Consider the following 27,844-nt stretch of genomic DNA (forward strand, 5'->3'; position numbering starts at 1 on the left):
TTGTTATAATGTTGATTTTAGAAGGTTTTTCTTCTCCGCTTCACATACCATGTGATCATGACACGTGATATCGTCAAAGAGATAAACTATGAGCAGTTAATCTGAGCGGCGACTCAGTGCACAGAGAGAGCAGGAAGGAGACGGGGTGTTTGGTAAAATACCAAAAGCACTCCTAACCTGCATTTGGAAACTATCTGAAGCACCTGTGTGATCGTGCAGCTGCCCGCAGCGTTTTTAATAACACAGCTGCTGAACTCCAGTTCTCCACAGAGGATGAGCAGGATTCCAACAAGATGACATTTATTGAAGAGTAACAAACTATAGAACAAGTAGTAACAGACTGTTTTAGTAATAGCTTAATATATCAGTATATCTGGAGTATACTGCGATACATTGGAGACTTGCACAGAGAGCAAATTAACATATTTTTGACGATTTGCTACAAAAAGGCTTCGATTACTCACACGACCCGACCGGGTTAAGACAAAAGATACAAAATTAAGACAATTAAGAGAGTTGTGCAAATTTAAAGCCTTCTACAAATGAATTACGAGGCAAATGTACAAAACTATATACACTAAAGACTTCTGTAAAGACACGAAAAGAAAAAAACAATATTGCAGCTACAAGGCTAAAACACTAAGTTTTGTTTTTTAAGTCCACAACAACACTAAAGTTAGCTATTCAGGTTTTGGCAACATTTCTGTTTCAAATATGACCGATGCTTTTAAGCACAATCATACGTTTTCCACTTGGCAAAACGACATAAAGAAGATTTCCAAAATTAGAGTTTGTATCACAAAAAAAAAAAAAGTACATTCACTAGAAAAAAATCTGTTTTCAGAAGACCGATAACAAAAGATGTAACCCTTCCTTTAGCAAGTACACATGACCCTGAGACAGAAATAAAACAGAAATCATCTGAAGCCGACACAGACGAGCATCTCCTTCGTGATGGGCCACATTCCCTCTTTTTTCTTTCTTTTTTTGCGAGCTTGTATTTTCAGTTAGGAAGAGGATACAAATTTAGCTCACCAAAATTGAGGGAAGCCCAAGTCCAACTTCTAAAAATACAGACAGGAAGATTGTTTCTGTTCACAAAATCATACACTTCCCCAAACGTCTTCTCTCCCTCTCCACATGCCGCCACAGCAAAGGTCTAATTCAGTCGGAATAAATTACACCTGAGTAAACAGTGTCAGGAGTGGGCGGGGGCAAAGAGGGACATCTCGACTTCCTTCTTCGCTGTGAAACAAGCTACAGTGTCAGTTAGAGCGGTGATGCACTGGTGAGATGATGCACGTCTCCGGACGAGCAGTGCAGGGCTGACAGAGTGACAGCAGCTACAGAGAGAGAGAGAGAGACGTGCTCACAAGGCCCTGCTGGACACACACCAGCGAGTCCACTTCAGATTCGGGGACAACACGGCAAAGTTACACAAGAAGCACGAGTAAACACATCAGGTAAAAAACAAAGGTCTCTGTGCCGTTTCCAGGCCTTCACTCCTGTGCAGTTGGAGATAATGTGAATCAGTCTGGAAGGAGAAACGACGGGAACACGCAAAACCCTTTCCTCTTCCTCCTCCTCCTCCTCGGAGCCGCTGAAGGGAGGCACATTCCTGCATACCAGACTCCGTGGCTCATCTGAGGGAAAAAGACAGAGAGGGATTAACGTGCGGGTCCCGTGAACTCTGCTGTACAAGGACCCTGTATGAGAACGCCGGGCACATGACCAGAGGGCCTGGACATTCTCAGGGAGAGGAACGCAGAGACCTCCAGGCTACACAGCAGCTTATCACTGTGCTATTTTATCAGGCTGTGGCCACAGAGCATTAATATTACCTCTGAATGCAGCAACACTTAACCACAGTCCTCCTGGCATGTGAGATTAAGCCCCCCCCCCACACCCTTAACCATTTTTGTTGCTTAGTAATGAATATCTGAGGGTTGCAGAAGTGGGGACCTGTGAGTGAAAACAAGCTTCAGTGAACTCAGATAAAAAGCACATATTCCAAAAACCATCTGCTTTATCTCGATAGGAGGCTTTATGCTGCAATTTTCAAATTCCTGCATCTGCAAGCAGCATTTCTTTAAAAATACAAACACTGTAATGAATTCTTTGGAATCTCATATTCCTCTGCAACCTCACTGTCTAATTTTCCTCTCGTTGCGGTATGAGGAAGTCGTCCTCTGGATATTTGGGACGCTGGACAGAAACCTGAACCTGGTGGTTTGCATACTGCACATTTGCAGAGATACTGATAACCCGGCCCCGGCCGCTGCAGCGGGAGGCAGCGAGTTCGTACTCGGGCTCTGCTGGGGGTTTGTTTGGATAACCTAAAGACTCTAATTTCCACGGCTGACAAAGTGCGATGATACTACAGAAGCCTTCACTGATCCACGCACATCTGTGACTGTTGTGAATACTTTGCTGAAGCGTAACAGTAAGACTCAGTCGGAGCGCTGTGCTACGAGAACAAGAAACAAAGAAGTAGTACGAGAATATTTGTTTGCACATTTAAACTCTTGATTGCTGTGATAGGCTGGAGCTGTGCAGGCTCTAGTTGTTTATCGCTGCGAGCGTGCTGACTCCACCATGGCAGCAGACGTATTGGTGACATTTCCACATCTCTATAAAACCTTCTTTTGAAAAGGAGCTTTATTGTTATGCTGCATTCCACGTCCTGATATTTATTCTTGAACTCTGTCAGAGTACTTTTGCCTTGTGAAATGAGCCACTTTTGATTGGCTGCTTTTCACAAACGGAAGATTTTAAAACAGCAGGTGGGTGGAGCTCCAAGCGTGGAAAAGAAAGAGCCGTCTGAAATCGAGCATTTTAAACAGCCTGAAGTTTGCACTCATTACTGTATATACACAAAGCTTGGCTTTGTTAAATTGTAACCACTATTTTATCTTTTTTAGCTTTATTGCAAATAATCATATGATTCCAATTTTACATGTTCATGGTTCAGTAAGACTCTAGGCTAGGCTCAGCTAGGCTCCTCAGCTAGCTTAGCTCATCCTGCTTTGAAAAGCAAGAATAGCAGCACTCATTGCATCACATGTAACTTTAGGCCTCTGCTTTCTCTGTCAGTGCACATGTGCATGGCTCACTGGCAGCACTGTTTGCTGTGCAGATGGTGAAACCCAAACACGCAGCCACTTTGCTCCGACTGTGGCAGTTCTGTTTATCAAAGCTTCATAAGAACTGTGGCTGTATATTTGGACCTTCAGGCCATCGCGTCCAGGGTACGATGAGCTGAGCCGCAGGTCCAGACAGTGAAGAAAGTGTTTAAAGACACCAAAGCAACAAAGAGCTAATGTACTGCCGTGGTTAGTTCATCCGCTGAGAGATAATATCCTCGTCTCACATGACCAAACTTTAGCTCGCTGTCATCTGGGATGAGCTCCAGACCGTCACTTCCTTATTACCCGTCACATCAAGGTCAGTTTTGCGCAACACCGTGGTGTATCGTTTACAGCGTTCACCTTTTGCCCACATTTCAAAGTATGGCTCCTGATTTAGACACGACTGTAACCCAGGCATTATCCAGGTGCTCTGTGTGCGTCCAATCAGGAGCAACCGCCGTGTGCCACTGCAGATGGGCTGGGACTAAATGCTGCTCTGCTTGGGTCTGCCACTTTGAGGTTCACCTCATGTTTTCACAAAAGCTTTTGTCTCATAAAATTCGACAACGTCCAGTTTGAGACACCTGGAGAGGAGCGGCTCACAGAGTGAAACCTGGCATTTTGCAAAAGCTGCATTTAACTAAAACCCACATCTGCATCTTCTAGACGCCCAATGAACCAAAGCCAGTCCTTTCTTTAGCCCAGTCCTTTCTTTAGCTGTCCCCTGTGTGCAACAAGGCCTGTGCCATGTTTACTAATGACCACCTGAAACTGCAGCGTATTGACCGATGCATGAATCGCAGTCACTTCATTTACATGAGTTTGCATTGTTTTCAGGGATGCGTGAAGGACTCTGGGAATGAGCTCCGGCTTACAGGCATCTTGGTACGGCTCTAAAGCATAATGAGGCGTGCCTGATGAATCGCTGCAGAAACTCCAGTTTAAGACGGGAACAAAGAACATCTCTGTGACTGGACGAGCCTCACTTTCAGCACCACTTCAGCAAATATTACGCAATTCGGATTAATTACCAGGCAGACACACTCTGTCCTTCCCCAGCTGGCTCTCTGAGGGGGGCCGCTGTAACTGTATGACAGCTCGTCTCTTTTTAAGGGCGTAATCAAATTAGTCTGGGTGATTATTCAGCCATTTTAAGCATCGTCTTCCCTTTCCCCCTTTTGTTAGTCCCAGCGTGGAGAAAAGACCAATAAAAACACCATTAGGTTTATGCAAATTTCAGCATTTGTGCTGAGGGCTGTAATGTGGCAGATTGATTACTCGAGGGACCCGAGACCAAGTGTGCGTGCACGTGCTAACTCTGACTGTATGTGCGCGCATGTGTGTGTGTGTGTGTGTGTGAGCTGGGGGGGGGGCCTTGTTGTACACAGATGCCACAATAAAAGCTTCATTCAGCCCGTGCTCCTGGTGGCCCTCACAGCGAGGCATTAATAAAACATTAGTATTGAGTGACTGAGGCCTCTGCTCTCCTCCTCCCCGATCCCACCGTGACCTTTCCATTTCACAGCAGCTGTTTGAGGATGAAGACAAACCACCAAGGAGTCCCTCGGTAACCTCTGACCTCTCCAGGTGTACCCTATCACAGAGGGCCATGCCCACCTCACAAGAGTGTCGGTTAAAGCCGTTAAAAAGCTGAATTGGGGGGGGGCAAAGGCTCAGGCATCATAACAGGCATTTCAAAGCTATTACAGTTCAGTGGTTAGAGAGCGGGATCTCCTGTTACATGTTGTCTGCCTGTAGTCTGGCACCCACGACTGACCAGGCTATCCCCCCGGATGCCATCCAGCTTATCATTTCCCAGAAGACGCACTAAACATACGATCAAAAGAGTCTAAACAAAATTACGCGCGTTTAGTTCTGCGTGTTTTAAACCCGTCTGTGAACGTCACAGGCTCTTACTCCCATTCCCAGAACAAACACGAGCCGTAACGCTTGAGCCTTTACAAATACTCTTCCCCCGTCCACAGTGGGTTCTGGCTTGGCCTTGAAGTCTGCGGTTAGTCACATCTGGTGGAAATGCACAGGGCAACAAACTGCAGTAGGTGGTGACAAAAAAGAAAAAGAAAGGCACAGCACGGCTGGTAATCCCATACAGGCCACGCAAACCACAAGGCGACATTAACAAATCTTTACTAATGGGAAAGCAAGCCACACCTTCATTCCTCCCAAATTAGAGTGAGGACGGCTGGCTTTTACTAGGAAAGGCAATGCCAGCAGTGTGTGTGTAAGTGAAAAACAAGTGATTTTACTATTGTGTAAAGTCTCACCAGACTGCTGGGAGGGAACAAACACACACTTGCAGAAACAGTATTCTTCTCTCTAACCCCGGCTGAAAGTTGAAAGCTCTGGAGCAACGTATTTTTAGGCAGGCGTTAGACTCGGCTGCCAAACGGTGGAAAATATAGCTTTGTTTCTCCTGGTCTTACTCACTTATCTCCTCCTCTCCTTCAGTTTGTGCGTACGTTTGTGTCAGTATGTTGCTCCAACTTTGCCCCCTCCTCCTTTCTTGGGTGTGTGAGAGAAAAAGTCAACAAGGGTCTGGGGAAGAACTGTGCTTAACAAGCTGGAAATCTGAGCTTTCTCCATCTGTGCAGTAATTAAACATAAAGGCAGTCAGCAGCAGGACGGCTACTGTAACTGCGAGGGTTCGTAAAGACGCGGTTCCTTGATCTTTCACAGGCAGCCTGTCTGTCTCCATCCCACCCCAGAAACCTTGGCTACCATGGATACAGTGGCCCATACCAGCAGCCTCATAATGCTAAGCCCCCAGCTCCATCATCTCCAGCTGTTTACTGTCGACACAAGTCACACATAAGCCTCCACTTCTGCTTCTGCTTTACTTTCAAACTCCTCGGCAGAATAAAAAGAGGAGGTGCCTTTACAGTTGTTTTTGCACTGTGGAGGATTTACCCAGGATGCACCTGGGTCTGTCAAACAGAAAATAACAAAATATGCGCATACGTATATAAGTGAGACGGCTCTATGAGAATTTTAACTTGAGCTGTATCAACTCTGGCTATTGGCTAGCCAAACATTCGTCAAGTACATATGAGAACAGCTGTATTTATGTTTATCTGATCGAGTCCGTCTAGTTTCAGTCAACTTGGTTCTTAATCACGATCTCTCAGTCTCATGGTGAGGCGCACAGCATATGAAGCAGGAGCCAGGAGACCAAGCAGTAACCCCCCGGCTGGAAAGTGAAACCAACGCAAAGCAACAAAACCTGTAGTTTCTCAAGAGGCCACTTGAGTCTGGCCCCAAAAGCGAGTCAGTCCACTTATGCCTGGATTATACTTTGAGGATACGGACAACTGGAGACCTGAAGGCCAAGCAGTCATTCCTGCTTCTCTGAAGTCTGCTTGTTTTTTTGTTTTAATGTCCTCAGTGCAGGCAACAAAAACACAGATCCTCGTGTGACTGCTTAGGCTTCAGACTCCCATATTAAAACAGCCAGGAGTGAAAGCATTTGCTCTCTACAGACAATTTCAATTTCCATCACAACAGCTATTTTTTTCCATAACACGGGATGGCAACTGCCAGAAGACTGAAACTGAAACTTTGTAATTGACATTTACAAAGAAACAGGTGGTGTCATATTAGCTGTGTCCATTTTTTGTTTACAGTCTCTGTAGAAAACAATTAAGTTAGCATGAAGACTAAAAGTTAGTTGGACCTTTTCCAACTTTAGTTACTTTTACAGAGTCACATGCAAACACTTAGTTAGCTTCAGAGCAGATAGAGCCAGGCTAGCTCTTTCTACTCTTTGTGCTAAGCTAAACTACACGACTGCTGGCTGCAGTGTCGTAAAACCCCTCCTTGTTTTTTTCTTTACAGTTTTATTACTGTAATAAAGATAAAACCCTTTAATTTCAAATTCAATAACTGCTGCAGGATTCAGCTGTTTTCCACTGATCGCACCAGAACTGAAATAAGGTCACAGCACGGGCCTCGTGAAATTTCAAACCACTGGGAACGTGTGAAAAATAAATAAATAAAGCTGCTGACTGCGCTTCACCATGTAAAAGCTGAAAACGCCTCAGGAGAAAAGCATCAATCGATAGACTCGCATGAAACTGAAAACTGTCCCTGCCTTCCCTTCAGGCCAGTTGGCTCCATTATTCTTGAGTTGTTGTAGTCAGTCGTATTTTTATACCCTTTAGACTTTCTCTGTTCCTGAATTCCTGATAAGATGACCGGTTTGACTGTTTGTTACGGTGGAAAAAACTCATCAGCACGTATGGAATTCATCTTTCCTTTTTCCTTTTTTAAAATACTTCAAAACCTGGGATCAAGTCGAGGACTTGTTTGTTTCCCCGTCCTGTAAAATGTCGAAATCTTAAGTGTTGCTTCACACGAGCTAACAAACAGAATGTCTCTGATCTTATCTAAAGCACAGCGAACGTGACGCATCGACTTTTCAAACCGACTCGTTACAGGCACTCCGTTAGCAGCACCGGGCCTGCAGAGCTCCCTGCACCCTTTTGCTGTTCACTACAAGCACAGACCTGATCCCTGCCTCTCCACCTCGCTCCCGTCAGTGTCAGTGTCTTGTTGTGTAGCTCTCGCTCTGTAATTATCAGCACCGCTGACATTCCTCGTGCTCTCTAAACCAAGACTCCTCCATGTTTATCCGACACCCAGCCGGCACAGCAGCTAGATAATGTGTAACCACTGTAACCATTAGCAACCCTGAAAACACAGAAGAGTCTTTAAACTGAACTTGTACGATTTAAAGAGGCATTCACCTGGACTGTAACAGTGTAACACTGTAACAGTGTAACACTGTAACAGTGTCCTTTACGCTAGCCAGCTCCCATACATTATCTGAAGATTTAAGGGGGAACTATGAATAGCACACATACAGTAATTGACATCTTGTTTGTTTGCGTCACTTTAAGAAGCTACAATTACTCACCGCAAAACCTCCGAGAGTCAGTGCATCTCTATGCTGAGAGGTACTTCCATGTGCTGACGAAGGCAGTGGGAATGAGCGAGTAGGGCACGCTGGTCACGCTGTCCCAGGAGTCTGACGCTGGATCGTAACAGTCTAGCGTCTTGCACCTCTGAGCCCCAAAGTACCCTCCGACCACATAAAGCCTGTTTCCCGACGCCACTGCATGACAGCTGATCCGCTTGGCTGTCACGTCGCCAAACTTTGACCACTGGTACGTCTCGCTGTTGAACCGATAGGCCGAGCTGGCAGAGAATTCTGTGTCACCGCCGATCACGACGACGTGGTTGCCAACCACGGCCGCTGCCGTGTATCGCCACAGCTGTGGACAAGCGGCTGGCACCGACCACCGGTTCTGGCAGGGGTCGAAGCACTGCACCTTGGGGTATTTGTCTCTGTTTACGCTGGTGCCCCCAAAAGCGAAGAGTTTGTTTTTGGCGCCAACAACGGCAGCGTTGCTCACTCCTTCTCTGAGCGGGGCCACGAGGGTCCATTTATTGGTCTGAGGGTCGTACTGTTCCACCTGCTTGAGAGAGACAGACGGAGAGGCGGGGAAGGATCCGGCGAGGGAAGTGTGTCCTCCCACTACGTACAGCATGTGGTCGAGCTCCGCGGAACCGTGTCCGAACCTGGCTACCAGCATCGGCGCCGCTTTAGACCACTCGTCGTGTAATGTGTCGTAGACCCAGACATCTTTGGACGCTCCATTCTCAGACCCACGTCCTCCAGTAACATAGACCTGAGGGACAGAGATTGAAACCAAAGCGTGTTTACATCGTCGAGGGGTCAAAAAGAAAAATGACACATTTAAGTCGGTTCATTGCATAAATACCTTGCAACCAATGGCGCAGGCGCTGCACTCTTTCCTGGGACTGGGGATGTCTGTTTTGGGGGTGATCTCCTTGGTCTTGTTATCGATCATGTAGACTTTATCACACATGAAAGTCTGACCTCCGAGCAGCAGCAGGGCCTGGCTGACTTTTCTTGGACGCGCACAGAATCCGGTTACGATCCCATCGTTCTGGAGGATCCGCATCTTACACCGCACGGCGTCTTCGACGATTTCCCGGCACACCTTGTGGCACATCACCAGCTCCTCTGAAGCAACGTTCTTCAGCAGGTACGATTCAGGCAACAGCGCCAAGCGGACGCAGCGCAGCAGCTCGGGCAGCTCGCTGTGCCTCCTCTCCATGTCCGCCTTGACCCAGTCGATAACGGCCTCGTACACCAGGCTCTCGTCCTCCACCTCCAGTTCCTCACTAAGGATGAGCTCCTGAACTTTGTCCTTGGGGAGGCTTAGGAAGTCTTCTGTCCTAAAGAGAGTAGCAAAGTTCGCCAGGCACATCCTCCACGACAGCTCATACAGTCTCTGACACTGGTGGGCGTCGGACAGCAGCATCATCCCGAGACAGTTGGACTGGTGAAGGTTCTTTTCCAGAAACTCTGCTGCCGCGTCCCTGATGTCATGAAACTGAAGCATGTCTCCAGCTTCCAGCAGTGACTCTGCATTTTCCTCATTGATGATGACCCGGGCTGAGTAAGCGTAGTCAAGCAGGAGCTCCAGCACTTCCGGATGGAGAGAGTCGTGGAAGTTGACATCACCGTCGTGACTCTCTCTGAGCCCGCCGCTAAACATGGCCTCGAAGTACCGGCTGCAGGAGGCCAAGACGGCCCGGTGGCAGGGGAAGGAACGGTTGCCGGCCTTTAGCACGACATCTGTGAAGACTCTGCGTTTGCGTAGCAGGTTGAGCTGAGTCAACAGGCTGTCCGCGTGGGACGTCTTGTGGAAGAGTTGGATATTCATTGAGCCAGAACTAGAGCGAGACTTTCTGTTTTCGTGGTTGCTGACAGACATCTTGACTTGAACCTGGAACACAGAGACAAACAACCATGGATAAGTTACTCTTAAAGCTAATTCTAACATTTCTATTTTGATTACAGTTGGCCAGATATAAATGTCATGCAACATCTTTTGATGTGAACACTCCTCCCATTTGATGATTAAACAAAAACTCTGCCAACACCCGATGAATGGGCTCTACATGAAATACTCTTATCAGTATGTCGGGCTGCAGCGGAAACGGACTTCAGACTGTGGAGAGATGAAAGAAGATCAGATAAGGCGCACTCCCACGTAAACCTGGTGTGTTTTAGTGCACCAGTGATTTACACAGTGCAAAAATCTATAAAGCATGCATCACTGTCAGACCTGTGAGAACAACCGGCTCTTAGAATAACCTTCAACCATTAAGGTTAGGCTAGAAGCAACACCTGGGTGTATCACATCTTTCCACCCTCTTCCATTTCAGGGCTGTGAGTCACCTCCAAACACGGCAAAGCCAATAAATTCCTGCCAGCTTGTTCTGTTTCTCAGCTGGCTCACATACAGGAGCTTTCAAGCCCACATAAGATGTGACACCTCAGAGCAGCTCCTCTAGGATAAAATTATGTAACCGCAGTGCAACAAGAGAGAAACAGGGGGGAGCATTTTCTGATCGTTTATATAGGAAGCTTGAGTGGGAGTGACGTTATATGGTTTGTTTAAAAATTCTAGGAAGTATTTCAGTTACCCACTTGTCCTGGCACGGCGCGGTGGGCTAACAAAGAGCTCACATATAACTTGAAAACGACCAAATAAATATCTTCCGCTTTAAAGCGCCCATTGTTTCACGGCAGATAAATTTAAATCGGCTATTCAACCCAGCTGAAAGAGGGACGGTGGACTTCCGTGGGTGGGGGGGAAACAGCGTGAAATCCAATTCGTTTTGTGCAGTAAATGTGAAACTCTGGTCAGCACTTCCAGCATGCGCTCAACTTTCCTCCCGAGTTAGCAGCTGCAAAGCATCCAGGCTGCTACGATCAGCCGAGGAAACACTGTTACAGCTCAGTCATAACAAACACGCATGATCGCCGTGGTAGGACTGGATCTTACCTCGATGGGAAAGGGAGCGATCCCGACTCCTTTCTTTATCTCGGCTACAACTTCCTCCCGTCGTCGGGTTTGTGTTTGAAGTTGTGGCACACTTCAGGCGAGTCCGCTTCCCGACTTTAAAGCTGTATCACACCCTAAACTCGCGGGAGACGGTTCAGCCATTTGTCTGTCTTCACAATCTTGGGTTTGAGCCCGAAACAAAAGAATTTTTGGGAAGTTAGCCGCTCGCTGTTTTCTGTGGGTGAAGCCAAGCAGCGTGCCGGAGAGCGACGAGCTGAGCGCAGAGAGAAAGAGTCCAAGCAGCAGTGGTGGTGTTTCCTCTGGCTCCTCCCACTCCTGCTCCCGCCGGCCAATGGGCTCGAACATCAGCGCAAAGCCTTCCTTTATTCTCCTGCCAACCTGGATCAGTGTCCGTCATTATATTCAGAAACCATCGCCATGAATCACCCGAAACACCTGTCACTGTATGTTTCACCTGCCTGCTTTGTTCTCGCCTTTCCTTGGCTTGCGCGTAAAGAAGAAAATCTCCATTTCAGCGCTATCAATGAACGCCGAGTAGCCTGTGTTTGTACAGGATTTAGCGGAACAAGACAATAGAAAGGGGGTTTCTGTGAAAAAAGACGACATAACGATAGACAGAAAAAATCACTGGGAGGAAAAACTATCCAGGGCGGCATCATAAATACGCACAGCGTTAAAAATACACGTGTAATACAGGCTGATGTTTAGGAAAGGTTTTCCTGAAAGTTGTTGCTGCTGAGATGTTTACACTTTGATGTCACAAAACAGCTCTAAATATCATTTAAAATGACCTTCATTTCACAGACCAGTCTGCTTACCCAGCTTTGAGTCAAATGAGACCAGGATGAACAGTATAAACACGCTTTCATGTAATAACTATTGTTACTGGAAAAACTCAACCCAGAATTGCACTGGTGCGCATTGATTGTGAAAGACAGCGGTGTGAAGTTGTAAATAACCAACCACGAAAAGTTACGTGGCGGTTACATCATGTAAGATTTAATAATCTGCTCTCTGGAAGGTTTTGTAGAAAGTCACAGGGCCATCCAGCACACCCATCCCCACCCACAGACAATTCAGACCAGAAACCACACAAACATTTTGCCTAAATTACTGACATTTTTTCAGATTTTTATTCCAACTCGGTCAGCTATTGCATTATTTTGCACCATTTTTATAACACAGAGGTCTCAGTGTTGCACAAATCTTCCATAATAAACACTGTGGCAGTAAATTCCAAAACTTTTGATTATTTTTAACACAAAACTAAAACCCACTAAAATAGCAACCATGTAGATAATAGAGCCTGTTCCATGCAGTGGGATGGGCTCCAGCAGCCCCCTCCTGATGCCGAATAGGATAAGTGGGAGAAAATGGACAGATCAACTATGTGTACACTTTAATTTTGGAATGTAAACTATATACAGGTTGACAAAGAATTTAAAAATTAATGATTAGAGTAAGAAAACTGCATACTGAAGTTCTTAAAGGATTTTCGCACACCATACAAGACGGCCAATCAGTAAAATTTCTGGAACAACAGTCTTAATGATCATATGATTGCAGGTTGAGGGCTGTAAGATTGTTTCTTCAGCTGAATTCTTGGCATTTTCTGCAGGAATTAAGCACTCGTGAGGTTTGCAAGAATTCATAAAGAATGCGCCTCGGTTCCAAGCAGCCTATCAGGACGAGAAGCAGGTCAGTTAGGAGTCGTCTAAGTCAACCCCACTTGTACTTGTTTACAACTCAAAGTTTTAGAAAAGAGACTAAAGTGAGAAAATGTAACAATTAAGCATCTGTGTGAGTACCAGCCTTTGCTGGGACATGTCAGGGCATGTCTACATGTGTGATTGATGATGTGAACAATTTATTCTGTTAAGGTGTGTCAGTTTCACAATGTTGCAGTGGCTGAATTTAAATGGATTTGAATTTCTGATAATGTTATTAGTGATTGTCGTGCTTCAACAGGCCACAGTGTCTGCTGTGGAAAAGCGTAATAAAAGACTTCATGGATTTAAACAACACTGGTTTGTTTGTGCACCAAGAAGACTGAAGTCCACCAGAGTGGGTGCCACACATCTCGGGTTTCCTCTGCCTCTCTTCCTGTTTTGAACTCCTTCTTAGTGTCGCTCAGCAGCTGCTTTTGAAGATTACAAACTGCTGCTGCTGCTTAGCTGTCAGAGTTTGTGTGGATAAGAGAAGCAGTGTTTTAAGCCGTCTTCCCTTTTATCCACCATTTCCTCTCCTATTATTTGCTTGACAGGGGATTTACATTTGAGTGCATCTCATTTATCAAGTAAGCAAATGTCTGTTTCTTATACACCGGAACGTCCTGGAGTAACCTAACATCCTGGTGCAATACCTCAAAGTCTGACCGTCATAAACTGGCTGGTAGTTCTCATTTTTATAACCATTGTAGCCGCTGCTCATTATTGCTGGCAGAGCCAAATGCTTTCATGCACACAAGTGTGCCTGAAGGAGATTAAGCATTTAAGAAGATTAGATTAATGAACTCATGATTGTAATCTAGGGTTAATTCATTTTGCTGTACTTTAACCCACTCCTCCCCTCCCCCGGCCCTTTCCACCCCCAGGGCTTGAAGCCTAACCGGTCTGTGGAGTGTGTGTGTGTGTGTGTGTGTGTGTGTGTGTGTGTTGTTCCAAGCATTGTATGACTGGTCATTAATTACTGTTGGGCAGGCGCAACACTAATCAGACCCCCTACGATTGTTCATCAACACCCCCGACAGTGCAATAAACCACTCAGTGAGCGTCTGTTTAGATGACAGTAACCGCCACTCCATTGTTGACTACACTGTACCACTTATTTGTTCGCTCAAGGCAGGTGGTCTTCTTAGTGAGGTCATCGAGTCTGAAACATAAAGCTGGGGGTCCTTGGAGAGGCCATCCTTAACCCTGGGCCCCAACGCAAAGAGCACAGAGCTTCTTCTGACTTTCTATTCCTGTAGTCGACTCTGGCTTTTCATTTATTTTAGTCTGCAGTAAATGTTTTGGCTCATGACCTGCTTATCAAGGACAGCTGACATGTTTAGTCCTAACATTTATTGAAAATGATGTTATCTTTAAACAAGTAGATTTGACAGAATTGTCCCTCCTTTTAGAGTGACAGCCCATCCATAGATGGAAGAGAAATGCAGTTTAGTTATTAAAAAGATGAAGTGTATCCTGATCAAAGTAACACACAGAGGATCAGGAAAACTTGTGCTCAGACTACAATTTAAAGACTGGCTGCTCCTTTTAAAGGATGACAGTGTGTAACTATTTAATAGTTACACACTGTCATCCTTTAAAAGGAGCAGCTCAAAATCTAAATCTAAGGGGTGCATTAAATACTTTATTATTATGTTTTTGGTTAATAATAAAAGAAATCAAAATTATGACTGATGGGTGGAAAATAAATGAATAAAAAATTAATTTCAGTAGAGGAAATTAGCCTCGTTACAGATTAAAGTCATTGTCTTATTATGTGGAGTGACAGGAAAGTTGAGCTCACATAGTGTTGATCTGCACAAAGAATATCTGCTTCATGAACGGTCACAAATGTATCGATAACTGTTGATAACACACTGTGAAAGAGCCTAACTGAACTTAGTCCAACTCGAGGGAGTATTTAGCGGAGAACAGCTCCACCATGTGGCAAACAAAAGCACTTTTGTTAAGGTGGATCAGGTGTTAACCTGTTAACCGTAGGGGTGACCAGATGCCTTCATGTTGGACTGCACCGCATGTTTTACCCCTTGCGCCGCTGTCCCGCATATTGAGACAATGTCCCGCACTTTGACCGGCTCTGCAGGATGTGCACTTTTTAAAGTCGGGTTTTTATGTCCAACACTCTAATGCGCTAACTCTGAAACCAATAGGGGAGAAGTCACCTAAACGTTACACGCTTTGCAAATTTTGAATCAAATTATTCAACAGAAAATTTAGCGGCGGTTTATATCGTTTTTTTCCTCTGGATAATTTCTTCACTTTCACGCAAGGGAAAATATGGCGTAAAGTGACACTACACGTGTCTCTTAATTGGCTAGAAAAATGCTAACGTTGGCTCAGTAAACATTGTATAGATAATGATGATGATGATTAACAGACAGGAGAGCAGCTGAAATAACAGGACTATGTAAAAAGTATTGCATAAACTTCAGCTCCGCTTCATCCTTATTTTATTTACTTAGCAAGAGAGCTAAATAGTTGCTTTTAAATACCATTTATTTGGCTTTTACATGCTAAATGCAAACCTGCACAGTACTTCCCTGTATCGCCAACATGGTCCCACAAAAATGCCGTTTTTAAATGTTAAAATGTAAATAGTAGTACTATACCTGATCTGTAGGAGAAATGCTACTTGTAGCAGTACAACCTTTGTTGGGAAAAAAAAACTACATTTCCCATGACGCCGAGTGGCTCACACGGAAATGACGCAACAGGCACAGCTTCTGTCAAGGGCATCGGAAACTAACGCCGGCTAAGGCTAGCAGCGGCTGTTTGCACGTGTATTGGAAGAAGCTCCGCAAAGGTGAGTTTGAAGAACACGACTGTGGCGGAAATGGACGGCTTTGGTTCAGACTTCTCAGCAGGAGGGTCCGGCGGAAAAATGGACACCGGTACCATCATGGAGCAGGTCAAGGTCCAGATCGCGGTGGCTAACGCTCAGGAGCTGCTGCAGGTAAATCAATGAACACAGCTGCTAAGCTAGCAAGCACACATTGAGTAAGTGCTGAGTGCTTTTACCTTTACGGGTCAAAGCTGTACAATGGCTTTGTTCTTCGTCCTGTGTGTAAGACTATTTTATTTTTTAGCCCGCAATAACTTCTGTAAGGTTTATGGATCCTGTCAGCATGTTAATACACGGCTCATATAAACACACGAGCCGAAATGCTGCTGACATAAAAAGATACTTTTGAGCCAGACCAACTTTGGAGGGTCTTTTTTTTTTTTTTAAAGTCATGCAAATATTCTGCGCTGCTGCTGTCAGAGTTGTAAATGCTAATAAAAGATTGTTTTTCATATTTCAGAGAATGACCGATAAATGCTTCAAGAAGTGCATAGGCAAGCCTGGAAGCACACTGGACAACTCTGAGCAGGTATGCACTGGCGGACTGAGTTGCTTCAGTGATGCACTGCTGCTCCGAGCAAAGAAGTGATCACGTTTTTAAGAAAACAGGAGGGCATAACGAAAGTGCTGCAGGGCTCTAAAGGCTTACCTGACAGGTGTTTTTGAGTGGGTCAAATGCAAGCGCAATACCAGAAACATAAGGTGTTGCTGAGGTACTCCATCATCTTGTAGAATAATATAACAGGTTTATCGTAGGATAAGATGGACCAACATGTATCGACTCCCGAGTCTTCATCAGTGTCTCGTTTCCAGGTTAGAGTCGATCTGCGTTGGTCTGTCTCTCCCTGCAGAACTGCTCCTAGGATAAACTTGTTATATATATATTTATATTTGAAAACAAGGAGGAGTGCATCAGAAACATTTTTTTGGTATTAATCACAGTTTTAAATTGGTTAAATTCTTTATAGACCACGAGTGGATTATTTCTCTGGACTTTTAACCCGTGTTTTTTTTTTTTTGCCTTGTCCCTAACAGAAGTGTATCGCCATGTGTATGGACCGGTATATGGACGCCTGGAACACCGTGTCCCGAACATACAACTCCAGACTGCAGCGAGAAAGAGCTCGCATGTGAACTCCTCTCTCTTCATCTTTCCCTTCTTCAGGCTGCCGCACACAGCGAGGGCCGATGCAGTGCTCTGCAGGAGGGCCCACGCTGTGCACGAGTTTTGCCACGACAGCGGCGCAACATCTTTCACAATACCTGTGACAGGCAGAGCAGAGCCTGTGGACTGCAGCCATACCAGTGTCTCTGTGGACAGTTTTTCTGCTCTGAGGAACAGTTCACTACCAATGTTAAATCGATTGTGTTTTACGTTAGAAATATAATAATTCATTTTCTGCGTGTTCTTGCCATGTTGATTGGAAACACTAAATTACCTGCTTAAGTGTGAATGTGTCTGAAAGTGTTTGCTGACGCTGCGACAGGAGGCTGAGCCTGCTGTGCTGCTAAAAGGACTCCAGATGCAGTTTGGCTCAATAGGCCCGCCTTACTTACTGTGACTCATCTGCCTGCCCATCGAATGCTTCTGCCTGTAATACCAGTAACAGTAAACTTCTCCCAGTCACTGCAGACTCTCCTTTAAACACTGTTTCACATTCTTTGCCGGGTGATTGAGCTTCGAGACTAAATATTTCCTGGAGCCCTTAAAGGAAAGAAAAAAAGTGCTTAAAAATCATCAGGAAGAATCGAGGAGCAATTTGGTGTTTTCACCAGCATGAATTTGACATTTACAAGCCTCCAAACAGACCTATATCAAAGTACAGCTGGAGAACAACACTGTTTTGTCTGACATGTTTTCTGGTTGTCACTCTATCTGCTGCCCTCCACAGTAGTGGGTTTGTTTCAGCGGGGTCTCCCTCGCCCTAGACGGGGTACTGCACCTTTCTCAGCCTCGTGTGCATGCGGTTTGTTAGATATCTGGGAACCTCCTGAGTTTGTGTGAGGAGCCAGAAAAGCTCTGTGAACATCTTTTGCAATCAGTGATATTTTTTTTCCCCAAGAAAAAATAATAAATCTCATCAATCAGGTGTTCTCTCGTTTCTGATCAAAAGAGCGAATATCCACCAACAGAACGACACCGAGTCCCACGTCACTGACTTTGTACAGAGTAGACTTTCCCCACAAATCCACCTTACAGTAAAAGATCACAATACCATTATATTGACCCATAAATGAATGTTCTCCACACAAGGCCATGTGCAGTGTGTTTACCATCCATGACAATAAATAAATGTAATAAATACTCCAAATGATCCGTGCTAGCTGAATGTTTAAGCCACAGTTCAGGTGGGAGGAGGATGGGCCCAGTTCAGGTAAAAGCACAGCACTACCGACAGCACCTGTGACCGGAGGGTCACAAAGGTCAGTGCTGTGTACACTGAGTATTTGTGTGTGGCTGTTTAGCATGACCTCAGTTCTCTGCAGACACAGTTCTTCCTTCATCAGAACGGTAGGTATGTGGATATCCAGCTCCTGATAGACGTCACACGAGTGTAAACTCCCGGGAAACCGACTCGGCCACATCCGTGTCCCCAGCTGGTTACTCCAGCAATAAACCACTGACCGGAGGGCTGACGGCACGTCAGCGGCCCTCCAGAGTCTCCCTGCAATATCAAAAAACAGATCAACAGTTTCATTTGGAATTTAAATAACTTTAATGCATTTATAAGAGCAGAATAGCCGACTGAAGATGAGTATGGGAGCGGGGGAGTAAAGAGAATGTCAGTCAGTCTGCAGCTGAGCCAGGTGCTCTGACCGAAACAGGAATGCATGAGGGTTTCGTTACATAAGAAGATTATGGAGAGGGTGCAAAGGGGTGGCCTGCCTTTGCTGTGAAAGAAAGCGTACATTTTCTATCAGATCAGCGTATGTTTGTGAGGTGGTCACATTTTCTAGATTTATTCTTTTTCTTTTTTCTCTTACATCTGATTCTTGTTTTTAAACCATAATTTATCGTCAGCCTGTTTCCAAAGGCGAAGCGGAGAACCCTTTAAAGGGTGAAGATCGAGGCTGACTTTGCTCCAGCCTGGTTAACCATTCACTGTAAAGACACCAGTAGCACAGTCATATTTCCTCCAGCCTCCGAGCACTACATGCAGTGCACCAGCCTGATGTTAACCAAGTCTCCAGGTTAGGAACTTTTTAACGATTGTAAAACAGGAAGTGTGAACATCTTACCAAGCAGGTGTCCCGACCTCCCGCCATGAATCCCGCACACATCATGCTTGAAGTCAGAACGCTACCGTATGATTGCTGACAGTCCGTCTGGTCAATGATGCTCACGGCAGCTTTCTGTAGCAGGTTGGTCAATGAACCTGTGGAAAGAGCATTATACACAGAACAGGTGTGATCGCAACAGTACCAGTTTTTTTGTTGCTATGGAGACTGACAAACATCCATATCCACATTGTCCTGTTTTAACAGCAGGACTTTCAGAGGTAGATAAGTCAGAGGCTAAGCATTCATATCACATTCAGTCGTGAGAGGTCGAACAGCCCACGCAGCTATTCCTGCTTTTCTTCTTACCTCTGAAGGCTGAGTTAAGTCAATAACGTGAAAATGATCTCGCCTCTCGTGCTCCCCTGCCTTTATTTCTTACTAAAGACATTTCATTTCTTTTCTGTGTGACCTCTAAATGCAGGACGTTTAGTTTTGTGGGTTCATCTCTCACCTCCCTCTCTCATGGATCCCCACCCTGTGATGTAGCACTCTGCGCTCTTTAAGAAGCGGTGTACTGGTGATGGAAGACAGACAGACTGGATGGTGTAAGACATCGGGGCTGGGACGGCCAGCTCCAGCAAAGCCACATCATGGTCCATGTTGGTGCCATTAAAGGCCGGGTGGATGATTACCCTATGGATGGGAACGACCAGGGCTCCTACCCCAGATCGCAGCACAGATCCCAGGCTCACGGCCCAGTTATTGGGAGTAGAGTCACTATAGATGTAACTTATTAATATTAGAATCATTCCTGAGCTTTCAGTGAAACGAGTTTTGATATAAATGTATGAAATACCTTTTGAAGCAGTGCGCTGCAGTCAGTAACCACCTATTGTGAATGAGGGTGGCACCGCATCTGTGAAGCCTCTGGTACTGAAGACTCCCGATCCAAGGCCACTCTCCCCTCCGAGCCGTGACTCCGCCCACGATCCTATGGGAGCCCAGTGCAGGGCGCACGCCGCAGTCTTTAAAAAAAAAAAAAACGCAGTTAAGAAGAATGACCCTTAAATTCCTCCTCATACACCGTCCTTCGTGCATTTTAAGTTTACCACAGTTTCTTTCATCGGCCCCGTTGGGACAGTCTGCGACTCTGTCACACTCCGGGTTGACCTTGCTGATGCAGGAAGTGGAGCTGCACTTGAAGTTTCCACTGCAATTCAAGGCTGGAAAAACACGGAGAGATTAAATAAATGAATCTCAGTAACTGATAAAGCTCTTAAGATTAAGGAGCTTTCAGGCTGACATTACCAGACAGCGGCAGCGCTGCTGCAGACGACACGTTATCAGCTGAGGTCCTGGGTGCTGGTGGGGTATTAAACTCTGTCACAGTGGGAACATAATCATGAACCGAGGTGGGATCGGCCCGGCTTAGAATCCAGTTACGGAGCCTGGTAACACGGGAATAAACCCCAGGTCTGTTGACCTGAGCGCAGCCCACACCCCAGCTCACTATCCCAGCCAGGAAGAATCTTCCCGGGGCCCCCTCGCACACCAGAGGTCCTCCAGAGTCCCCCTGCACAGGACACACATGATACTCTGAAAAGTGTCATCTTTGGTAACTTTCAACTATTCAGCATCAGGTAATCTGCTCTGGCTGGTCAGGATGTTAGCATCATTAGGCTAATCACCACGATTTTAAGCATCAGCTCTGAACCTTGAAACTCACTGAGCTACTGCGAGACATGTCTAAGAGCATTTTGTCTTTCTTAGGGAGACAACACGACCAAGAAGGGGAACGATATCAGCTGTCTTAATTCACAGTTATTGCTTTAAATGTTGAAACAATTATGTAATAAGTGCATTTTACACATTCTTACAAGTTCATATTTTTGTCTAAAAAAAAGAACATTTTACATACAGAGAAATTAATTTTTCCAAAACATGTTACAAAATTTATGCAACATAAGATATTTTGAAGTGGATTTCTCTAAGACTGAGCCTCGTGTTCTCACTGTATAATTAACACCACACGGTTATGCTGAGATGAACAGATGGCTTATAGGTCTCAGTTTTTAAGGTGAGAACGGTGTGAATATTTTTAGCGATCCTCAGACCTTCAGATCGTCAGTGTACGTATCGAGACGCCCCCTTTCTCATCCTGTTACAGCCACCGCATATGAACCGTTTCCACCACTGACCTGACACGAGTCCACCTTGCCCTGCAGGAATCCAGCACACATCATGTTTGGAGTGATCGCTCCTCTGTACACAGATGACTTATTGCACACCTTGGAGTCAATGACTTTCACCACAGCTTTCTGCAGCGTGGAAGGCAGCGTGACTGCAGAAGAACGCACGACACACTGATTACTCCCACTTGTCATATTTCACCTTAAATGACAAGACGACAGCTTTCAAGAACAAGTTTTTAGGATTTTCTTGTCAAAAATGCAAGAAAATCCTAAAAATGCAAAATGTCAAAAATGTCAAAAATGCAACTTCAGGTGTGTGAAATAATCACCCATCGACCTGTTTGACAGTCCTTCTTGCTTCTTAAAGTATATCAGGAAGTTTTGACTCTAAATGACTCGTCTGTTGTGTTTTGTGTGCACTCCTGCGGACTCACAGCTAAACTGGTGCACGGCACCCCATCCGGACACAATGCAGCTCTGACCAGGTGCAAAAACATGAGATGGGGAGGGAATGCAGACAGGCTGCACGGAAGAGCTGAACGTGAGCGGCGTCTCCAGCTCCAGCACAGTTACATCATTGTCCGTGGTCATGGGGTTGTAGTCTGGAGACACAGTTATGGACTTGATGTTAATCGTTCTGGACTCTGGCTCCTCACCGCTCACCAGCGTCGCCCCAACCAGGGCTGTCCATTCTTTGGGGTTATTGACCCTAAAACCAGAAGAGGGCAATCATAAATTATGGTGTATATTCATGAAATGGGATTGTTGTTTCTTAAGGACTTCTCTAGCATCAAAAGCCAGAACAGAATATTTGATCAAAAACAGAAACTGAAAATCATTTTCAGGCTCATGTGCAGTCATGTGTCCTAATACTGATTTATTGCACGACAGCACATGAGAACATGTGTTTTATGTAACTGATTGCAAAGTGGTGAAAGAAGCATCATAGCCCTGTTTAAGTAATAGTGGGAAAACCTTAGGATCAAAACATTCCTAGAGTTAAAGCACCCAGAATCATATACATCATAATTAATGATGAAGTAATATGTAAATTAATTTAATGGTGCTCTGGTAGAGAACTTTAATTACTTGTGTACTGCTGGGTATCTTTATCAGTCTAGCCCCGCCTTACCTCTCTGAGCTTCTTCATCCCCACACACCCTGTCGGTCTCTCAGGTCAGCTGACCAGCTGCTCCTGGAAGTACCGAGATCCAGGAGGAGCTCAGAGGGGGCGGGGCCTTTTCTATCTTTGCTCCTAAATGATGGAATAACCTGCCCTTGTATGTTAGAGGCCCCTTTACTGTCCACCTTTAAAACACATCCTAAAACCCATTTTTATTCTTTGGTGTTTGACCTCAGTGAGACTTAGTTATTTATTTAATTATTTTATTTTCGCTTTTATTTATATCTTATCTAATTTTATTATTTAGTTCAAATGTACAGCACTTTGTGTCAGCTGTGGTTGTTTTATAAATAAAGGTGATGATGATGATGATCTGCCAACAAGGCAAAAATACTAGTAAACGTATGTTTGAAAAACAATTTATAGTTAAAGCTTTAAAATGAACAGCATGGACAATCAAGTACAGTATTTACCTCCAAAATAGTGTGGAAGAAGCCAAACATACAAATACTACAGTACTGTATACAGTAAGTACATCAGTGCTGTGCTTCTGTAAAGCACCTGTAAACTGCAAGTTACATTCACCTCTCCATACTCTGATCCAACGGTATTGAGCATTTGAAGGCTGAAAGCTTAATGACTGTACTGATTACCAAGCAAAAATACAATTTCAAACTATTGTTTTTAAATGGATTTAAATGAGAGCTACCTCTCAAAGCAGTGTGCTGCACTGACGAGCCAGCGTTCATTGATGATGGTGGCTCCGCAGATGTGCTGCCCATGGAACCTCAGGCTGACCTGCCACGGCAGCTCCCCTTGCCGTGCGTCCTCACCGCCCACCACCCGACTCCCCATGGCAGGACGCGTACCACAGGCTGTGGGTTGGGTGAAGAAAAACTAGTGTAAGTGATTAAAAGCAGATATGTCGCAGTATAATCTGCTCAGGTCTGTGGTAACGATGTACACTCATTAATAACAGAGGGAATAACGGAGCTGCTGTGGTTAGCTATGTCTTCTGTAGTTTGAGGAGGAATTCACCACAGCGAGCTTCATCAGATCCATCTGCGCAGTCTGGGACGAAGTCACACTCTGGGTTTACTTTAGTGACACATTCTCCGTTGTCACAGGTGAAAGTGTTGTCAGGACAGCTGGCTGGAGAGCCAAAAAAAACTTTCAATATGCATAAAATAAATGAATAAATAACAACAACAGTGGATAGTAGAGTTTTTGCAAAACTGGTGACTTATCAAAGTTACAATTCTTACTTCTATAGATAAATTACTACATTGAAAACCTGCTGGATGAGCTGGAAAATGGACTGTTTCAGAACACAAAGGCCGATTTTTGGCTCCTGAAAAGCTGAGACTTTGTTGTACACGATGCACGATTTAACAGGATAATTAATTAAATGGATGTTTGGGAGGAGGACGGATGTCTGTGCGGCAAATCCTTTCATTCCAGATGGAAGTGCCATCATTAGGTGAACATCTGAGTTTAGCTTGGCTAATAATAAAAGAAATGAAAAGACTTTGAGGTGATGGAAGTCAGATATAGAGTTTGATGTACCTTTTTCTTGTACAAATAAAGATGTAAATGATAAACTTTCCACTGCTATAAATTTAAAAGTGTTCAAATACATTTTTACTGTTTCATTTACAGTAACTTTACTTTCCTATAAGTACTTTTACAGTAATTTATTGGCATCCAGCTGGTGGTACATTACTGATGTAAGTAAGCACAAATGTAACTTTGGTTTTGTGCCTGTGTGTAACTTACCTATCATACTGTCTCCAATAGCATAAAATGACTTTCCACTGGCTCCTACAAAGAAGGAGGAATGTTAGCTCCACGAGGCCTGGAAGCTCTCAGCTGATGTACTAAACCTTTGTCACTCCTAACAAACGTAAAGACTCTGGTGACAGCTTAACTACCCAGCAGGATGATAGTGTCGATCCGTCCAAACTCAGGCACCTCCAGCGGTTTCCCGTGCATCAGTGAGCTGAGCCCTGCACTCAGCAAGTCCTGAACAAAGTTTTCCGAATACTGCTGGATCTTGGACACCCTGAAGACCAGTCGGAGCGTCGCCATCACATCTCCATTAATGTTACTAGGAAGGAGAGAAAAAAAAACTGGCAATGTTCCATCTTACATCCTGTTTTTGTCTTGAATAAATGACTCAGTGCTTACCCATAGGCAACAACGCTGCAATCAACAAAGTGATGTGTTATGGATGAGGCGGTGAAGACATTTTTAATCTGAAGGTGAGAATTAGTAACAGTTGAACACCTTTTAAATAAAGACCTGCGCTCTCATTGTGTTGTGAACCAGCACTAACCCTGGACTTTAAAACTGAGGACAGTACTATGGAGAAACCAGAGCTCTTATCCTGCAGTGCAGCATCGTACTTCAGACCTCTGAGCTCCACCGTCTCCACGAAATGATGCTGCTCCTGCACAAGGTACGCTGGGGGTAAAGCAGGACAAAGTTATCAGTAAGTGATCGCATCTGCAGTGAAATCTGTAAACGGTTCATGCTGGATCAGTTTAAAAACGTCTGATACCACGAAATGTCACAAAACATTACACCCAACATTCGTGTGCAGGCTCACCTATAACCAGGCCCACAAAGATGCCAATAATAAGGAAGAAGAGGAGGAAGAGTATGAGACCGCTCCTGTAGCAGACAGAGCTGGAGGGAGCGGGAGGCGAAGATGACCACGGCCCTCGGCCTTCATCCTTCTGCGCTTCCATGTTGGATTCACAGCACCGCCTCACAACTCACCGTCGACTGTCTCCAGCACCATAATGCCTCACAGACAAAACGATTCAAGCCTGAGTGAAAGAAATGTGCTGCGTGTCACTGGATTTAGTGTGACATGAGACTGGGAACATGACTTTAATCAACAACAGACACTTTTATGATTAGGCTAATATTCCTGAACATAGAGACTAAATAACAGTGCTGGCAGAGACAGGAATGAAGTTTATCTGACATATATATCGACCTCAGACCCAGCTTATTCATTTATGTTCCCTGTAATGAACTTTTGTTTGGGCTACTAAGTCCTGGTGTGCTTAATAGAAGACATCCTGGCCTTTCCACTGATGTCTCATGTGTTTGTGCGGCCTCTTTTAGCTTCAAAGAGTAAAAGACACACACACACACACACAGAGTTAAATGTAAAGATACGTTTAGCTCTCAAAAACTGTTTGTCAGTAAAGAAATAATGATCATAACTACTCAAACTATTCAAAAGTACAAAAAAAGGTACCGCCCGGCGGCGCAGACTGAGGAGTGCGTAAAATAAACCAAGGGGGCCATGTTGCTTGGCAATCACAAATCCGATGTGGGGAAAGGTCACAGTAAAGACAAGAAAACGTCCGTAAATCTTTGCAGATAAACTCCACACAGCGTCTCAGGTACGTCTCACACCGCGGAGCGTTAAACAATGCAGGCTTTATGTTCTGAGGTAGACTCACTCACCTCTTCATCTGTTGCTCTCAGCACTGACATTTACAACATCCCGAAGTTCCAGCAAGAACAGACACGGAGACTGAAGACCGGGCGAGGAGACCAAGAGGTCCGCTATTTGTTCCTTTAGCCAGGAGGCGTGCCTTTTTCCCGTCCCGCAGGTAACTCACCTTTTTCTGTTTGCCTTTAAAAGTCGGTAAGTCTTCACAAATCTCCGGCCGACCCTCCTTCCATCCTTGTTGATCCCTTTGGTTACACCCCGGTGTGCACAGGTGTTTCTGCCGTTACCTCACAGCGTCCACAGTCTCCAGGTAAATAACAAACACGCATCCTTCAGTACAACAAGTTGGAACAAAGCAGTGATGAAAATGGCTCGAAACGCTCCAGAGCGGCTGAGGTGCTGCTTGTCAGTGCTCCACTGACACAGTGACTGAGCAACAGGAGGAGGAGGAGGGGCCAAGCCTCCTTTAATTCGGCCTTTTTGTTCCTGGCTGCAAGTTCTGCACTCACAACAAGCTGGCAAACCATTAAGGCCCACAGCGTCTCCAGTCTGTCACTTTACTGACTTCTTGCATGGAAGTTAATGGCGTCACAAGTTTAAAGTGTATTTAAGGCTTTATTCATAGTTTCCATAACTGTAAACACAGTTTAACTACTGTGTAATTATTTGAACAGTAACAGTTGTCCCTAATTTCAAAGCACATGGATCTACTTTTAACAAAAAAAAATAGACACGTACTGCTGTAAACAAAGAAATGCTCCGTGTAAAGCTCGAGGTGCAAACTGGGATTATCCCCCCGCCCTGCGAAAGCACTACCCAAACTATTCAAAGCCACAACAGCCTCTTTGTTGCTGCGTTTACAGGCTCGAATGGTTTATCTTCTCACACTCAACAGACACTCCCAGTATTTCAAAACTTTAAGATCACGAACGACATCATCACACGGATCACTGAACATAACCAGGTGACTTCTGTCAGGTGTTTAAGTACAACGACCACTCTCTGTGAAGTCAGGGGGATGAGGAGCATATCAACAGAAATCAGCTCTGGCCTTGTTTGTTGTATTTTTCTGATTTCATGGTGCTCCAGATGTTTGCAGCTGGTGAAACTGGACTGCACATTGATCAGCACACTGTCTACTATGATGCTGCTGTAATAGATTCATGTGTTTCAGCATCGTATTGCTGAAATATGCAAGGCCTTCCCTGAAAAAAGACACCAGTGGATGGGAGCACGTGTTGGTCTAAAACCTGTAAGTACCTTTCAGCATAGATAGTCCACGTCCACAGACACTGACACCCCCCTGTAACATCAGAGATGGAGCCTTTGGAGCTTGGTGCCCACAACAAGCCCTCTCGTCTTTAGTCCAAGTTTTCAAATAAGAATTTTAAATTCAAATTCCATCACACTGAGTTTTCCGCCAGAGAAGGCCGGGATGTTTCTGGATCGTGTGGCTTTCTCTTCGGATGATTTCTTCTTCTCTTCAATGTGCATTTGTGGATGACGCAGTGTTTTTGAACCCGTGCAGTGATTTGCACAACAGGCACATGTCTGTTTTTAATAAAGTTTTTAATTTTTGGCATTCCCCAGATTCGTGGCCTCTTTTGATGACATATTGAGTCTTTAAGTTTTAAAATTTTCAACAGTTGTTTCTTACAACTACATACACACACAACTTCTGTTTCGTAGCTGCCATATCAACTTTTCTGAAACATGTTGCTGCCATCACATCTTAAAATGGCACATTTTCTTAGAAAACATCACGTTTAAATTATTTATTATGAATAAAATACAGATTTATGAAATTTGCAAATCATTGTATTGTTTTTGTGCACATTTTAAAGAACATGCCAACTGTTTTGGAATTGGCGTTGCATTATTAAGCGTTTGACGTATTTTTTTGCCGGCTAAGCTGGACAGCAAGCAGTGATGCTCAGCTGTAGAGCAGTGGGTCCAAAAGTGTGGAGCGAGCCACAGAAGCTGGAGTCTGGATAAAGGGAGAAAAATAAAGCAGGAACTCATTTCAATAAAGCCGTTTTTAGGAAGGATAAATACGAGACTGCTGATGCAGTCACACCTGTGTCTGTATCTCTGAGTCTTTGCTTGGTTTCACTGAATGATTAAAAACTAAAAGTTTGGGGTGTGACTTAGTTTTTCCTGACATGTGGAATGGCAGAGAACCCGCGCCGTAGAGGAACACGTGAAACTCAGTG

General features: G+C 44.8%; 3 protein-coding genes across 7 annotated transcripts; 1 reads left to right on the top strand and 2 right to left on the bottom strand.

Annotated features, from left to right (window-relative positions):
- Positions 1 to 283: 283 nt before the first annotated feature.
- enc3 (ectodermal-neural cortex 3) lies at positions 284 to 15,523 on the bottom strand. 2 transcript variants are annotated; one of them, XM_005479171.4, is made up of 4 exons: positions 11,030 to 11,383; positions 8,930 to 9,964; positions 8,062 to 8,836; positions 284 to 1,643 (listed from the first exon to the last, which is right to left on the bottom strand). In XM_005479171.4, exons 2-3 carry the CDS (start codon positions 9,950 to 9,952, stop codon positions 8,090 to 8,092), a joined length of 1,770 nt encoding a protein of 589 aa, XP_005479228.1. In that variant the 5' UTR covers positions 9,953 to 9,964; positions 11,030 to 11,383; the 3' UTR covers positions 284 to 1,643; positions 8,062 to 8,089. The 2 variants fall into 2 exon arrangements, with proteins under 2 accessions (XP_005479228.1, XP_025758607.1); XM_025902822.1 differs by lacking the exons at positions 284 to 1,643; positions 11,030 to 11,383 and adding an exon at positions 15,390 to 15,523 and having other exon boundaries at positions 8,090 to 8,836.
- timm13 (translocase of inner mitochondrial membrane 13 homolog (yeast)) lies at positions 15,509 to 17,431 on the top strand. The gene is made up of 3 exons (XM_003439943.5): positions 15,509 to 15,733; positions 16,083 to 16,151; positions 16,658 to 17,431. The coding sequence occupies exons 1-3, from the start codon at positions 15,614 to 15,616 to the stop codon at positions 16,754 to 16,756; spliced, it is 288 nt and encodes a 95-aa protein (XP_003439991.1). The 5' UTR covers positions 15,509 to 15,613; the 3' UTR covers positions 16,757 to 17,431.
- Positions 17,432 to 17,694: 263 nt separating this feature from the next.
- Positions 17,695 to 27,754, bottom strand: tmprss9 (transmembrane serine protease 9). 4 transcript variants are annotated; one of them, XR_003216314.1, is made up of 17 exons: positions 25,801 to 27,754; positions 24,768 to 24,990; positions 24,495 to 24,622; positions 24,347 to 24,414; positions 24,091 to 24,266; positions 23,936 to 23,980; positions 23,198 to 23,311; positions 22,869 to 23,034; positions 21,471 to 21,745; positions 21,043 to 21,185; positions 20,153 to 20,417; positions 19,954 to 20,067; positions 19,701 to 19,869; positions 19,356 to 19,621; positions 18,863 to 18,999; positions 18,608 to 18,725; positions 18,331 to 18,514 (listed from the first exon to the last, which is right to left on the bottom strand). XR_003216314.1 is itself a non-coding variant. In XM_005479172.4 (16 exons), the coding sequence occupies exons 2-16, from the start codon at positions 24,907 to 24,909 to the stop codon at positions 18,127 to 18,129; spliced, it is 2,370 nt and encodes a 789-aa protein (XP_005479229.1). In that variant the 5' UTR covers positions 24,910 to 24,990; positions 25,801 to 27,754; the 3' UTR covers positions 17,695 to 18,126. The 4 variants fall into 4 exon arrangements, 3 of the variants coding, with proteins under 3 accessions (XP_005479229.1, XP_005479230.1, XP_005479231.1); XM_005479172.4 differs by lacking the exons at positions 18,331 to 18,514; positions 18,608 to 18,725 and adding an exon at positions 17,695 to 18,288; XM_005479173.4 differs by lacking the exons at positions 18,331 to 18,514; positions 18,608 to 18,725 and adding an exon at positions 17,695 to 18,288 and having other exon boundaries at positions 25,643 to 27,754.
- Positions 27,755 to 27,844: the final 90 nt, after the last annotated feature.

This window comes from Oreochromis niloticus, linkage group LG23, assembly GCF_001858045.2.
Source record: "Oreochromis niloticus isolate F11D_XX linkage group LG23, O_niloticus_UMD_NMBU, whole genome shotgun sequence".
Lineage (NCBI taxonomy): Eukaryota > Metazoa > Chordata > Actinopteri > Cichliformes > Cichlidae > Oreochromis > Oreochromis niloticus.

Coding starts and splice junctions, on each gene's coding strand:
- enc3 (XM_005479171.4), bottom strand. CDS start 9,952: ATGTCTGTCAGCAACCACGAAAACAGAAAGTCTCGCTCTAGTTCTGGC. Junction 8,837..8,929: donor CCTGCGCCATTGGTTGCAAG/GTATTTATGCAA, acceptor TCTGTCCCTCAG/GTCTATGTTACTGGAGGACG.
- timm13 (XM_003439943.5), top strand. CDS start 15,614: ATGGACGGCTTTGGTTCAGACTTCTCAGCAGGAGGGTCCGGCGGAAAA. Junction 15,734..16,082: donor ACGCTCAGGAGCTGCTGCAG/GTAAATCAATGA, acceptor TTCATATTTCAG/AGAATGACCGATAAATGCTT. Junction 16,152..16,657: donor CACTGGACAACTCTGAGCAG/GTATGCACTGGC, acceptor TGTCCCTAACAG/AAGTGTATCGCCATGTGTAT.
- tmprss9 (XM_005479172.4), bottom strand. CDS start 24,909: ATGGAAGCGCAGAAGGATGAAGGCCGAGGGCCGTGGTCATCTTCGCCT. Junction 24,267..24,346: donor TGCAGCGTTGTTGCCTATGG/GTAAGCACTGAG, acceptor TCTCCTTCCTAG/TAACATTAATGGAGATGTGA. Junction 21,186..21,470: donor TGCCGTGCACCAGTTTAGCT/GTGAGTCCGCAG, acceptor GTTCTTCTGCAG/TCACGCTGCCTTCCACGCTG.